The sequence below is a fragment of the Cheilinus undulatus genome, linkage group 22 (assembly GCF_018320785.1).
Source record: "Cheilinus undulatus linkage group 22, ASM1832078v1, whole genome shotgun sequence".
NCBI lineage: Eukaryota > Metazoa > Chordata > Actinopteri > Labriformes > Labridae > Cheilinus > Cheilinus undulatus.
The window spans coordinates 25801995-25817693 of record NC_054886.1 but is presented as its reverse complement, the minus strand read 5'-3'; the positions used below and the strand labels follow the sequence as shown (position 1 = coordinate 25817693).

The window sequence follows — 15699 nt, the reverse complement described above, 5'->3', positions numbered from 1 at the left end:
AAATGGGTGTATTGAACTAACTATTTGTAAAGTAATGTCATACTTGTTTTAATGTCAATATCATACTTAAAAGCTAAGCTGCGATGTACACAAAGTCCGGGTAGTAGAATATAAAACAGAAGCTGAGAAACTTTAATGTATTATATTTACGTAATTCTGAGAAGAGGCAAAAAGTCAAGGAGAAAGTGGCAAAAGATTTGTTTTAATTGGCAAAACTAGACAAAAAGTTGCAAAAATGGGTTCAAACTGGCTGAATAAAGTGGCAAAATTTTGGAGAATGCAGCAACAATTGGTCAAAAGTGGCAAAAGTTGACAAAATGCATCAAAATTGGGTTAGAAGTGGCAGAACATTGTCACAAGTGGACACAAAGTGGAAAAAAAATGAATGGAAGTGGCCAAATGGACAAAAAGCAGCAAAAATTGGTTAAAAGTGGCCAAATGGTGGCAAAAATGGGATATAAATGGCCAAAAGAAGTGGCAAATTTGTACTTTAAGTGGTAAAACAGTGGCAAAGTGGCTTTAAGGGGTGAAAAACAGCAGAAATGGGTTTTAAAGTAGGGTTGTTCCAATTCTGATGCCAGTATCAGAAATACATCTGATACTGCTTAAAATGCAGGTACTGGTACCAGCGAGTTCACGAGTTTGTGCACCAATCTGATACGGTTTGGTTTAGCTTTATATTTTGCTTCAGTTAGCAATGCTAAATGTTAGCACTATAAACCGGAATTTGATTCTTCTTCGCTGCCGGGAAGCACTGCATGGACGAGCTACCGTTTTTAGAGCGGTGAAGAAAAACCAAAGGACCCACTGCAGCAGCAGAGAATGGTGGCTGTGTGACAGTTTTTCTCTGAATGTGATCGTTGAAATGCCATCCACAACGGTGCTGTCATACATGACAAGAAGTGACACAGTTTATCAAAAGTTAAATAACTTTTTAAACATAAATCATTGCCTCTTACTTGTTTTTCCTCTGGAAGTTAGCCGTTGTGCCTTCCCATTGAGGCGATTGATGCCTTTGAATCTCGTGCGGCAGCATTTTCATTGAGCCTGGCACTCGTGTGACTACTGGGGACTTCAATGATTGAATCCACACCAGTAAACCCAATATTGACTGTCTTTTATCCATCTTAACTGACTTATGATCATTTATTACCTTCCAGCTTGAATGCTAACCATCATATTGTTTACCCTTTGTGAGAGTGGGTGCCTCTTGTCTTTCATTGAGTTAGGAGTCTTCACAATTAAACCAGCCATCCAGAAGATTTGTTTACTTAATGGTATGCAATCCCAACTTGAAAAAGTTGGGGTGCTGTGTAAAATGTAAATCAAAACAGAATGTAATGATTGTAAAACCTCCTAAAACTATATATTTTTTCACAATAAAACATAAATGGTATATCAGATGTTGAAAAATATTAGCTCATATTGAATTTGATGGCAGCAACACATCTCAAAAATGTACTGACAGGGCCATGTTTACTATGTAGCATCCCTTTTTCTTTTAACATCAGTCTGTAAATGCCTGGAGACCAGTTACTGGAGTTTTGGGAGAGGAATGTTGTCCCATTCTTGTCTGATGTGGAATTACAGCTGCTCAACAGTCCTGGCTCTGTTTTCTTGCCAGATTTTTTTTTTATGATGTGACAGTTTTTTTTTTTGTTGGTGGAAGGTGTGGACTGCAGGCAGGCCAGTTCAGCACCCGGACTCTTGTACCGTGAAGAGCACATGGGTGTTAATGGTGAAATTTAAACATCAGTTTTAATGGTAATCATAAAATGTGTGTTAGCTTCTAAATGAACAAGAATGGCTAAAAAAGTATTTGCAAAAGTGACACGATTTCACTTTTAAAAAAATACATTTGGTTTATTTTTTGTTTCACATTTGTACATCTCAGACTTCATTATTCAAATGTCACAGTTCCTTCCTCAACACCAAAGCATTTGATAAACATAAGCAGAAGTTTGCTACCACTTCATAAAAATCCCTTCTATTAAAACAAACAATCACTGTTTTCAGATTTTGGCTGTAACATACAAACAAATATCTTCATGTTTCAGCCTGCTGCAGGCCAGCGTTGATTAAATACTACTACAGTAAAATAAATGTACTCAAACCAAAATAGGTTAAAAATGATCTTAATCTTAAAAAAGACAAAGAAAATCTTCCTTCATGTCATTTAAACATCTGACTCTATGGGGATGTCCTGATCCTCTCTAACCACGTCTGTAAGAGGGCAGATTATCAGGGGGGTGCTGTTTTTGCCATTGATTTGAACACAGGGGTTAAGATACGGGTATAGAGGCTCAGAGAAGGAACATCCGCTGTAGGTGTGGATGTGAGTCTTTGTTTCGGCATCGTAGAAGGACACAGACCCCGCCTCGTAGTCCAGGAATATGCCAACTTTGTTAGGGGTTTCCTGGAGATGGAGGGGGACGGAGGGGCCGGCGCAGGCGCTGAGACTGCCGCCTTTCCTTCGACAGATCGCCCAGTAACCGCTGTTGGGACACACCGTGATGGCACCCTTCCTGTTGATGGACTGCCTCGCCACGCCGAGATCCCAGTCGGTTTTATCACCAACCTGAAACACAGAAAGGAGAATACAGTCAGACAGGTGGTAATTACCTACTGATGCTTGACTGGTGCTTATCTTATAGTTTTCTAATAGACCTGTCCTCTTTCAGATGACATTAGTCATGAGTTTGCGCTAACTGTATGCTAACTTGATATAGATTAATATGTTTGATTTTATTGAATTTTAATCTACAAATTCAGGACTAGCAAAAAATGGACATAAGAGTTTCAGCTTTTTCATAGTAATTCCAATCCAGACAAGAGACGGGGTTTTGACACACAATCTTTTTAAAACTTTTTAGTGGCTCTTATAAGGCATTTCACTGGAATCAAAACCTTGTATCTCCATTTTTCATGATTTTACTTTATTTTTCTCATAAATCGGTGCTACTGGTCACCCTTCACACCTGTCAGTGTTTTTGATTTAATTTAACTTATTATTTATATTTATTAATTTAATTAATTAATTAATTTGTCAGAAAGATCCATAGAGTGTGAAATAATTAGGAAAATACAGTGTTTTTCCATTCATATCTCCATTTTTCACAATTTTAATTTTTAAAAATGTCTTCCCCCTCATAAATGAGTGCCACTGGTAACCCTTTACAGTGTTTTTTAATTTAATTAATTTTTTAGAAGTTATTTAACAAATTTTAAATCGATGAAAAGTGTCAAAAAGCTCCAAAGAGTGTTAAATTATTGGGAAAAATACAGCTTTTTTCATTCCTATCTCCATTTTCATAATTTTATTTTGTTGTTTTCATAAATAAGTGCTACTGGCAACCCTTCACATCTGTCATTGTTTTTGATTTAATTTGAGCAATTAATTTTAATAATAATTATGTTTTTATTTTTAATTTTTAACCATTAAAATTAAGACTATAGAACATTTGAATAATACAGTGTTTTTTTATTCCTATCTCCATTTTTCACGATTTTTATTTATTTATTTATTTTTCATGAATCAGTGCTACTGGTCACCCTTCACATCTGTAAGTGTTTTTATATGTAATTAATTAATTTATATACCAAATTTTAAACTGATAGAAAGTGTCAAAAAGATATAGAGTGTTAAATTATTTGAAAGATAGAGTGCTTTTTCATTCCTCTCTACATTTTTGATTTTATTATTATCATTTTTTTTTTATAAATAACTGATACTAGTCAACTTTCACATTGGTAAGTGTTTTTTAATTTAATTAATTTTTAAAATTATTTAACAAATTTTGAACCGATAAGAGTGTCAACAGCTCCAAAGGGTGTTAAATTATTGGGAAAAAAAGTGTTTTCTTCATTCCCTAAAAGTGGGGATTTTGGAGGTATAAGGTTTTGACCTGATGCCAGTGATTTGTATAACCTACTTACAGATGACAAGAATGATCAAATGCACAAATTTATGGGGGGAAAAATCAGAAAAGGGGAGATACAAGGTTTCCGCCTGAAAGTGACAATATATTTATCTTTATTTATCTATATTTATCTAGTTGTTTGCACAAACTTTCATATTCCTTACTGGAATATTACTGGTATTCATGGTTTTGTTGCCTTTCAGGACACTAGGGTCAAAGTAAAAAGCTAGCTTTAAGGATTGCTTATTACCTGAACTTCCCAGTAGCATCTCCCAGATCTGAAGCTTTGTTTCCCCAACACGCAGACGCAGGCGTCAAACCTCCGAGGATTATCAGTGACTGGGTCCTTCTTCTTCTGACTGCTCACCTATAAACCAGCAGAAATATCAGTATTATTAACTTTAAGAGTATTTCTAGCTTCATTTATAGCCTATTTTCATATCATTCTCACATGCTTTACACAACCACACCCTGTCCTATTACGATGTGAGAACTACACATTTTTTGGCAATAACTCAAATCAAACACAGTTAAAGCGCTAGCTGTTACACAAACAGTCCCTGCATACCACAAACATCCTCCGTAGTCTTAAATGTCAAACCCCTCCCTGATTTTAATTTTAGTTTTAGACATTCACACATTGAAAAGGAACAATGTGACAGTACCTTCTTTTTATCTGCAGATAAGGTCAGCCAGCCTGAAGCCGTCTCAGGATCCAGAGTGACGTCAACTACAGAAACAAAGACAGAAACCAGTGAGTCAGGGAGTCAAACAGCAACAAATCAAGGTTGAAATATGTAATTAAATAAAAAATATGGATGCATGATTGTTAGCTCACCTGCATACTGATGCATCTTGTCAGATTCTGCAATAAAAAAGAGAGAGGACGTTTACTTTCCTGCATGATTTTCATGATAATTTTATGAATCTGTGACGTGAATCTGCCCAAAGATTACCGACCTTCTGCAGAAACTTTGTTTGCAAGTTCCTGGCAGACGTCCACTAGCTTATAGACGGCTCTGCTGACTGTTTCCATGTAGTTATCTGCGTGCACAGTGACCTCAGACCACTCTCGAGTAGCAGGGAGTCTGCTTAAAGATGGAAAACTCTAAAATAGAAAAGATACAGGGTTCTCATGAGTACAGCTGTTACAAACCTGCTCACAGAGCTGGCCGGCACCCTGAAAAACCCAATGGGCCCTCCCCAGTCATGACTTATTGATGGTAAAAATGCATGTGTGATGAATCATCAATAGCTACTTCATTCTGGAGCTGAAAGAGTGTCCAGCTATTGTTGGGTTCTGATGTTGAAATCATTTCTCCGTGCCACTTTTTAACCCCTTTTCACCATTTTCCCCACCATTTTGCCTCTTTTTGCATTTATATGACACATTTTTGCTGCTTTTATCCCCATTTTGCCTCTTTCACCCATTTATGCCAATCTTTAAACCATTTTTACCACTTTTTTACCACTGTTAACCCATTTTTGCCTTTTTAAGTTTTTTTTTGCCACTTTTTTACCTCTCTTACCAAGTCCACCATCAATTTTGCCACTTCTTTGCAGTGATTTTGGCCTCTTTCTGCCACTATTCAACCCCTTTTCACAACTTTTTCCACTTTTTACAGATTTTCTAAATTTTTTTCCTCCCAATTTGCAGTTCTTTACAATTTTTTCACCACCTTTTCTTCAGTTTTTGCCACTTTTAACCAATTTATGTCAATTTTAACAATTTTTTTATCTACTGTTAACCCATTTTTTCCTCTTAAAGCTATTTTTGCCATATTTTAAACACTTTTCAGCATTTCCTCCACCCATTTTTGCATTTTTACAACCCGTTTTTGCCAGTCTGAAACCCCTTTCTGCCATAGTTTTCATCCCTTTTTTTTTTTCAATTTTAACCCTTATTTGTCGCTCAAACCCATTGTTTGCCATTTTTTGCAATTAATTTTTTGTTTTAGTTTTAAAAAAATATTTAAATTGTTTACATTACCAATAAAAAAGTAATTGTATTTTCAGAAAAAATGGTTTACATTCTGAAAAATTTTACTGCAGCATAAATAAATGAAATTCTTAATTTTTTTTTTTTTGCTTTGATAAGAGTTATTATTAACCAGGTTAAGTTTAAAATATGGCCATCCTAGATTAACTTTACAGTGGACTGTGATTTTGCTAACCTGCATTGGGCCCCCCATTTGCCTGGGCCCCAGAAAGCACACCCCTTATGGGCGGCCTTGGTTAGGGGTTAGGGGGTTCGTGTTTAGGTGAAATGACACCTGCAAATGAAATCTGGTTCGGGTTTGTTTACCTGCAGGATGTGCAGAGGGTTCTTAGTGTGCTCTAGGTGCTGCAGCTCTCTGCTCCTTGTCTGCAGCTCTGTGATTTCCTGGTCCAGCTCGCCCAGCAGCTCCTCCGCTCTTCTCTCGGCCTCCTGCTGCCTCTCCGCCAGCTCCTCCATCAAACTGGCCTGTTGTCTTTCAACAGCGGCGATGAGCATTGAGCAGGCCTTTGCGCTGCGGAGTATCTCTCTCTCTTTGATTTTCTGTTGAATGAAACGACAAATTGTGTAAAGTCACACATGAAACAGAAATTACAAATCATGTCCTTTATGAATTCATTGGAAAAATGAGTCTTACATAGCCGAGATCCACTGAGTTTTTAATTTGCTCCATTTTTCTCAGTCTTGCCTGGATCATCTGCTGAATGTCAGTTTTCGTTCCCCTCAGCTGAGCCTGAAAAAGTCCAAACAAATAAAGATCTAGATGATCTTATGTTCTTAAAATATTCTATCGAAGAAAGGAGGCAGAAAAGCATGTCCCCTTACCTTGAACCTTTTGCTTGCCTTCTCCATGATGACAACATTGTGGCGTTTGTGGTCTCTCTCCTCGCATTCTTCACAGACAGGCATCTGGTCCTTCCTGCAGAATTTGGTGAGCGGCTTGTTGTGCTTCCTGCAGAGGTGGCTGGCTGAGAAAGTGGCGGGATCTGTCAGACGGTGCCTCTGCAGTGCTGCGTCCCTCTGGTGTGATGTGAGGTGAAGTTCGCAGTAAGATGCCTGGCACACGAGGCACGACTTCACTGACGTTGCCTTGTCTCCGTGGCAGACGTCACAGGGAACTTCCTCTACGCCAAAATATTTGCCGTCATCCTCTGGAGTTGGTGTCACGGACCTTTGGGTTAAAAATAACTGCGTTAACTCTAAAATGTTTCACTTTTTTCGTACGAAACATGCATCTACTGAACAAGGAGGCAGACCTTTTATATATTTCAACAACAACTGCAAATTCTCGGTTGATGCGGAGCTCAGGACGTCTGCTGAATGTCTCTTTGCACAGCGGACACTGCGACTGCTCCTTCGTGTCCCAGAATCCTTCGATGCAGTCCAGGCAGAAGTTGTGTCCACAGGGGATGGAGACGGGGTCGGTGTAGGTGTCCAGACAGATGCAGCATCTGAGCTGCCCCTCAAACGACAAGGTGTTCATGTTTCTATCTGAAAAAAGAACGCAATTGAGTTAAAACAAGTCAGCAGAGTAGGGTTTAGTTGATGGAAGATAGAAATCAACACAGAAAAACTATATTACTCATAGCTTTAGAATGATTTGTTTCTGCTGAGTCATAATAGAGACAGAGAAAGTTTCCCAGGATTATAAAACAGTGATGACTAACTGCCATGAGCAGTTCAAGCAATTTAGAGGAGTGATATGAGGGCCTTTCCCTACTTAGCCAGGAGCAATAATGGCAAGTAAACAAAATATCTTGAAACACCTCTTCTCTTGTTAACAAAATGTCTACAAAATACCAAAATATAAGGCTGGGACATAAATCCATATCTTGTATTGGAGCAAATAGGTGGCACACAATATATATCTCTGTGTCATTCCCTTATTACTGCAAACTTTGATGTGATTCTAGTAAAAATCGACAGATTTTTTTAACCTTCTTGATACCACTGCAACAAGTCCAAGACACTTTATACTGGGCAATTTTTGCTTTTAATGATCAAAAATGCAGAAAAACTCCTACACTCAGCCTAAATTTGCAAAAACTTTGGCAATATAATTGTATTATGAGGTTGTCAAAACTCCCCAAGTTTCAAAATGGTGAAGTGGTATCGAAAAGCACGGAAATGTAATAATCTTCACTGACATTTTCAACCAAGAGAGACCACATGCACCTGTTTTCCTGCTATTTTCAATAATTTCCAAAAGTAAATCATCTAGTATCTAATTTGAAAATGACATTGCTTAAAAAGTTAGCATAATCCTTACCCCTACCTATGACAACCATATTTTAGGATTTTGGTAAGGAGCATTAGGCCCACAAGCAATTTCATACCTTTGCTTTATACTGATTAGTTCAAAATGGCAAACAAATAAGAGTACTAAAAATGAATAATAAAAGACATTTTTGATATTTATCACTATTTTTAACCCCTAGAGGGTGTTGAGGCCGTTTTGTGATTTTTTTTTATTTATTTTGGATCATTTTGGCCTTGTTAATGCCAACAAGATTAATTATGTTTTGCTAGAATTTTGAAATTTCAATTCCAATTTAAGTTCCAGAACCAGTAACAGGTCAATAAGTACACTCTGTACACTTTATGTATACTCGGAGGGTGTTTGTGACCAAAAATGTCTCATTAATAATTACAATTTTTGATCCTCCAGCCATTGCAGTTAAAAAAAAACCCATGCATAATATGATATTAGGCTTTTATTCTGGAGTCCTTTCTTCTTCTTTAAATTTGCAGTTTTTCCTTTTTATCACTTGATGTCAGCCATTTTTTCATAGCTGCCGTGAGCGGAAATTGCATGCTTTCCTCCCTGGATTTCTATAAGAGTAATACTGTAGCAATTTAGTACAATCTTGAAATACAAAAATGCGCATAAATAAATAAAATCTAAGTTGTTATGTTATTTCGCATGTACTGTATGAGAATATTACACATTTGTGCTTTTTACTTTACAAAATAGTTATGTCTTTTACACTTAAACTGGCATTTAAAGGGTTAAATTTATAATCCAATCAATATTTGAAAGTTATGATTAGGTCTAATGATAATAAAGAAATTAAAGCCAGAAAAAAAATTAAATTTTTTTCGCTTAGCATCCATGTTTGTCTACTTACACCATGATTGTAGCAATTTACAAAATCTTAATATATAGTTGTTTTTTTTTTTTTTTTTATAAATTTTTTTGGGTGGGTTTTGTTTTACAAACATCATGGATTATGCACTCACACTGGCATTAAAGAGGTTAAAGTCTTGAAAATTAAATAATATTTAATTTACTGTCAGGTCTGATCCTGATTTAAAAATTGATGCAAAAGAAGTTGGAAAAAATATTAACAATATTTTGTTTCTATTGTTATCTAGGAATGCTGCCATTTTTTTTTTTTTAAATCACAAACACTCACACAAGCAGAAAAACAGACACCAAAAAATGGTTCAAATCTCTTCTACAGCACTAACAGGTTGTGGTTAAAGCAGACTTTGAATGTAAATAAGAGAAATGATGCAGAAAAAGTTTATATCAAAAAGGGCCATGGTGTATTATGTCATTTTAGATATTCCTACTTCTCACAATCTGACAAATTTTCTAGAGCTGCTATGGAAACAAAAATACATCTAAAATGCACAAGCGTTGTTTTTACTTATTTGTACCATGCACATTTAAGCAAATTAATATAAAGCTACACAAATGGTGTGCAATTTTGAACAACATGAAAACGTGAAACAAAATAAATGAATGTCACTCATTTTGCTATCAATAAAAACAGCAAATGACTGACAACCAACCAAAGAAAGTTCTGACCTAAGTATGAAAAAACTAAAATTGTATAATTCCTCCACATTGATTAATTAAAGAAACTAGCTAAATCAAAGTAGATATTATAACTTTTAGTATTACATCTTTGTGTTATGATAGTAAAGTTAAACCCAGCCTACCTGTTTGTGTGGTCATGCATACCTTCTTCATTCCCACAGGTACAGCGTTTAAATACTCCTCTGACTAACAACAACAAAAGAGTGACTGATGACCGTCTAACTCCTCCTCCTCTAATGTTTAGACCTGCTTTTTTTCTGCACCTACGATCTTGTATTTCCGGTCTTTGGCATTCGACTGTCATGAATCACTGCCAGCCACAGATGAAGCAACGTGCAGAGGTGGGAGGGTTGGGTTTGAGGCAGTTTGATCTTAAAGTATAACTGGATATTCAGGCAACATACGGGAAATCACTGCTAAGTTTCCTCATCTTGTACACATGCTGTGAGCCATTCATTGTTATGTCATATCCTTTAATTGAATAATTACAATCAAAAACTTTACCTAATTTACTTTCTATAGCAAACTCCAAAAAGTTTCTGTTTAACTAAATGCACGATGATTACCTCTACCTTAAGCTCAACAAGGCTGAATAAAATTATTTGGGCTGTTTGCCCTACTTTGAAAGTTTCACACAAGGACTTAAAAGTAAAAAGGCCTAACAGAGAATCTACAACAGACATCGTAACTACTCAAACAAAGACAAGAGAAATGTTGGGTCATGTCTTGCCCTTGGCTTCTCCGGCATTCCCCTTTTTCCTTCTTCTTTCTTGTTTTCTTAATATACAAGTACATCTTGAAAAAATTCCAATATCACAAAAAAGTTCTTGTTTTGCTGTGATTTAATTCAAAAAGTTAACCTCCCATGTATTCTAGATTCATCTCATTCAAAGTTAAATATCTCAAGAAGTTTTTGTTTTAATCTTGATGATTGTGTCTCACAGTTCATGAAAATTAAAAATCAGCTGTCTCAAAATAGTTGGCACCTGCCCACATTGAAACCAAAACTACCAGAAACTGGTCTGCTGACCATGGTGTTACTGTGTGGGATCTGGTCTCACCTGAACCCTATAGAGAACCTCGGGAAATGCACCATGGACATCATTTTCTCAAAGGTTAACATTTCTGTATTACTTTTTTTGAGTGGTGTTTTGTGATATTGTAACATTTTGAGATAGTGAATTTAGATTTTCATGAGCTGTAGGCCATATGATATTAATCTAGATTACATGGAAGTTGAACATTTTGAATTAAATCACAGATTTTCATTAATTAAATCGCAACTTTTTCCATGATATTCAAATTTTTTGAGATGTGACAGCATATTTGTGTTGATACGTATGGTGAAAGTTAGGAAGGGTGTCTGCCATATGGGGTCGCTGTGGAATAAAACCGAGTCTCAACTTCAGAATACAACACATAGAGTTTACAAGACCCAGAACCTCAGAGAGAAACACTACTTAGACTGCAGATCTAAGTCGCCCAGTCAGAATGGAAGTGGCAAAATTTTCTGGTAGGTTTTACTAGTTTTTAATAGTTTTGGCTAAAACTGTTACAGTATGCTTACCAAAAAAAAAAAAAGAAAAGAAAAGAAAAGACAAGTTTAACATACTTAAAGTGGTATATATCTGATCTATTATTGTCCAAAACTCCATAAAATTAGTTGATTTAAAATAAAATCATAGCTATTGATTGAGATTTGTGCTCAAATTGAAGTAATGTGGTAATGTGTACAAAAACTTTAAATTAAAATTCTACATGATACTTTGTGCAACACCCTACCCTTAAACCACCCTGTGGTGGCAGCAGGTGTCCTCACTCTCTGGTACTGGGGGCAACTGCCTTGTATAGTAAACACTGTATGCTGATGACACTGTACCCCTAGTATGATTCATTGCACCTATAAGAAGTCACATAATATGCAGGTAATTCTGTGCTCCAAGTAGTCTTCAGACCTGTGATAAGTAACACGCTATGCTGATGACACTGTGCTTTAAGTTCATTGCATCTGTAAGAAGTCATACAATATGCAGATGATACTGTTCTTCATATTTAATCTATTGCACCTGTAAGTTGTCACTACATGTAAATTAAACTGCTTTTTGTCACACCCATTAAAACTTCAATATTTTGCACTTCATGCTGATGATAATATGCTGATGACACTGTGTTTATATCACATTCACTGAAGCTGTTCTTTTCAAATGTCCCAGATTGCATACATAAATAATGTAAGCATTATTTGTAATTCTTTAATACTTTCATTGGAGTCTTTACGAAAGATGTGTGTTGTCTTTGATAGTACAAATTCCATCCATTTTTTTCCTTCTCTTTTTCCTATAAAGACAAACCTGTACAGCTTGTTTTTCAAAAACCTTCTGCACTGTGCCAACCTTATCAACCAGAGAATGAATAGCAGCTCTTGTGTAATGAAACGTTATAGATGCTAAAGTTTTGTTTCTTCCAAAATGAATCAGTTTGAATGGGCAAGTGTGCAACCAGGAATTAAACTCAGATAAGCTTTGCTCTCAATGAACACGAATTAAACACAAAATAAAGAAAAATGTAGAATTCAATATCTAAATATGTACAAGCTCATGTTACGTATTTCAACCAGTATGGTCAAGTCTGTGTGGAACGATGGTATAGTTGCGTGGTGTGCAAGGATGCTAGAATGCTGAAACATGATCAAAATGATAAAATATGCAATAGTGTCTCAGTTACACTTCACATTATTTACATTAATTTGTACAAATGTGCATGTGAGATGAAACATCCATCATTTATGAAGCATAGAAAGTTATATTAGTCAACATTCTTTTAGTGGTTGCCAGCTTGCTGGCCCTGAAGCTGTTGCAACTTTAGGTTACACTGCTGAAAAATGTGGGTAGGAAAACCAACTCATTTGAATGTCTTATTGCCTGTTCAGGGCAGCAGTGCATAGAACAAAAAAAGCAGTCTACCTAATGCCACACTGTATGCAGATGACTCTGCTTTATGCAACATCCATCACACCTGTAAAGATTCACTCTTAATGCTGAAGACATATTGTTTATGTCAGATTCATTGCACTTGTCATGTAAATAAAATATAAGTTATGCAGAATCTCCATGTAAGTAGGAATATTGTTGAATCAATTAGCTTTTTAAGGGCTAACAACAAGCTTCTTTTCAATGGCTCATTTTTTTTCTCTGAGCAAGACCTAGACCAATATACAACTGTTATTCATTTCAAGTCTTTTGTCATTTCAATTTTTTTTTCTTTTTCATTTTCTTTGCACTGGTGTTTTTTCAGCATGCTTACAAAAGATGGGCAACTTTGTGTAAAAATAATACCTTTCTTTTTAGGGATTTGTTCTTTCAAAGACAACACCAAACTTCTGTACCGTGTCAACCTTATCAGTCAGAAAATGAATAGCAGCTCTTGTGTTATGTAAGGTTATAGTTGCTTAAGTTTCATTAGTAGTCGCACTATGATACTGTACTTTTTGAAACACTCTTTACATCGTCGTTGTTTTGCACTGTATGCTGATGATACTGTGCTGTATGTCACAGTCATCCCATCTGTAAAGATTCACTGTGCTGTTGACATTGTGTTTACCTCACATTCATACACCTGTTATGAAAATGAAATATAAGTCATGCAGAATCTGCATGTAAGTAGGAATATTGTTGAATCGATTAGCTTTTTTCAAACATTTTAAAATAAATAGCTCAATTTGGATAGATACATCTGCACCTATCCAAGTAGATCTGGTGTAACTGGTGTAGATGCAACTGTAACCGAACTTTAGCGTCTTACTTCCTATTCATGGTACTAAAATGTTTTAGTACAGCCAGCATGGTTAATGCAAGACACTGAGTGCCACAATCCAGCCTTGGACTGCAATGATATGAAGTAAAAAAAAAATCTTTATTCGATCCTTTCATCGGGATACTTGCAATAGATGGGCAACTTTGTGTTAAAATAAATGCTATTTCATAATGGATTTGTTATGCAAAAGATCTATTCTTCTTTCCAATGAAGTGAAACCTACAATAATTGTTGCCCAAAAGTTTTGTGTCTTTGCCAACCTCAACAGCCAGAGAATGAAAATCAGCTCTTGGTATGAACTCAAGATCTTACTCTTTCAAATGAACAACAGTTAGGTCCAACAGTTTTCTGATAAATTACCTTAAGGTCCTTCAGGTTTTTTTTTATTTAAAAGCCGTCCATTCATTTCTGCAGCTGAAGTTGATTGAACAGTGATACCAAACCATGAAAAAATGCACAAACAGTGATAAGTTTGGAATGTTGACTTTTGTGCACCTTGTCCCACAAATGAAATGACAAACGTGTGTGGGCTGCTTTGCTAAGCTTGAATGAAAGATCCTAACGTCAAACATTTGAAGAAAAGACTGAAGTGTTTTTGTGTGTTGAATGTTTTTCTTCCAGCGAGACGACACTCTGATGTCGTCCTAATTTCTCAAGGATGTCAGACAAGTTTCTCAAAGTTCCAGGTTTTCGTTTCCAAGAATGTACAAAGAAAACACTGACATCAGGAACAGTCGCACATCAAAGAGGACATTTATCTTTGAATGAATGTAAGATATGACAGAAAAAGACGTAGACAGAATATTTCTCTTTGTATCTCTAACTTACTGAGTCAGTTGGATGATTGCCTCTTTGCATGCTGTCCTTTTGGAAAAATACAATTTACAATTTACAATCACACTTCCAAAAGTTGGGTCGCTGTGTAGAATGTAAATAAAAACAGAATGCAATGACTTTCAGTCTCATAAACCCACATTTTATTCACAACAGAACATAAATAACAATTTAGATGTTGAACTGAGACATTTTACCATTTCATTAAGAAATATTAGCTCATTATAAATTTGATAGTAGCAATACATCTCAAAAAAGTTGGGTTAATCATTGTGTAGCATCCCCTGGTGTAGGATTCTAGCCGCTAAACAGTCCTGGGTTGTCTTTGTCAAATTTTTTTTTTTTTTAAGATGCACCAAATGTTTTTTTCTATCAGTGAAAGGTCTGGACTGCAGGCAGGCCAGTTCAGCATCCAGACTCTTATATTGTGAAGCCATGCTGTTGTAATGGATACGACTGTCTTGTTGAAATAGTCATGGCCTTCCATGAAGGAGACATCTGAGTGGGAGCATATGTTGCTCCAAAACCTTTATCTACTTTTCAGCATTGATAGTGCCTTTCCAGATGTAAGCTGCCCACACCACAGGCACTGATGCAACCCCATACCATCAAAGTTGCAGGCTTTTGAGCTGTGCACTGATAACAGGCTGGATAGTCCCTCTCCTGTTATTTCTACAGGACACTGCATCTGTGGTTTCCACAGAAAATTTCCATTTTAATTCATGTGACCACAGAACAGTTTTCCATTTTGCCTCAGTCCAGTTTAAATGAGCTTTGACCCAGAGATGATGGTGGTGTTTCGGCATCAAGTTCACATATGGATTCTTCTTTGCACGAGACAGCGTTATTTTGCATTTGGGAAAGCACAGTGAACTGTGTTGACAGACAACGATTTCTAGAAGTTTTCCTGAGTCCAGTGCAGTGATTTCCGGAACAGAATTATGTCTGTTTTTAATCCACTGCCACGTGAAGGCCCAAAGATCAAGAGGTTGTTCCACATTTTTTAGACACAGTTTTTCTGAACCTCTGCCCACCTTTACTTCCGAGAGACTCTGCCTCTCTAAAATGCTTCTTTTATACCCATTCATATAACTGACCTGTTTCCAAATAACCTAATTCATGACAAAATGCTCCTCAAGCTGCTTTCATTTATACCACTTCCCTTTTTCCATTACTCCTTTGGTTGTCCTGTCCCAACTTTTTTGAGATGTTGGTACTGGTTGGCCCTGGCTACCACTTGTTCCACCACTTGTTCCAACCTCTGGTTGAGACAAGACCAACGCTACCTGCATCAGAGAGGGAAGATGCTG

The 15699-nt window shown here is 36.4% G+C and overlaps 1 protein-coding gene across 1 annotated transcript; it reads right to left on the bottom strand.

Annotated features, from left to right (window-relative positions):
- Window positions 1-1895: 1895 nt before the first annotated feature.
- LOC121504310 (E3 ubiquitin-protein ligase TRIM21-like) lies at window positions 1896-7399 on the bottom strand. The gene is made up of 9 exons (XM_041779023.1): window positions 7161-7399; window positions 6742-7087; window positions 6554-6649; window positions 6226-6459; window positions 4881-5028; window positions 4759-4785; window positions 4586-4650; window positions 4171-4287; window positions 1896-2578 (listed from the first exon to the last, which is right to left on the bottom strand). Exons 1-9 carry the CDS (start codon window positions 7397-7399, stop codon window positions 2177-2179), a joined length of 1674 nt encoding a protein of 557 aa, XP_041634957.1. The 3' UTR covers window positions 1896-2176.
- Window positions 7400-15699: the final 8300 nt, after the last annotated feature.

Excerpts from the sequence above, each read along its gene's own strand:
- LOC121504310 (XM_041779023.1), bottom strand. The coding sequence starts at position 7,399 with ATGAACACCTTGTCGTTTGAGGGGCAGCTCAGATGCTGCATCTGTCTG. Across the intron at positions 5,029-6,225 it reads ACCCTCTGCACATCCTGCAG|AGTTTTCCATCTTTAAGCAG; the intron begins GTAAACAAACCC and ends TTTCTATTTTAG. Across the intron at positions 2,579-4,170 it reads GATGCTACTGGGAAGTTCAG|GTTGGTGATAAAACCGACTG; the intron begins GTAATAAGCAAT and ends TCTGTGTTTCAG.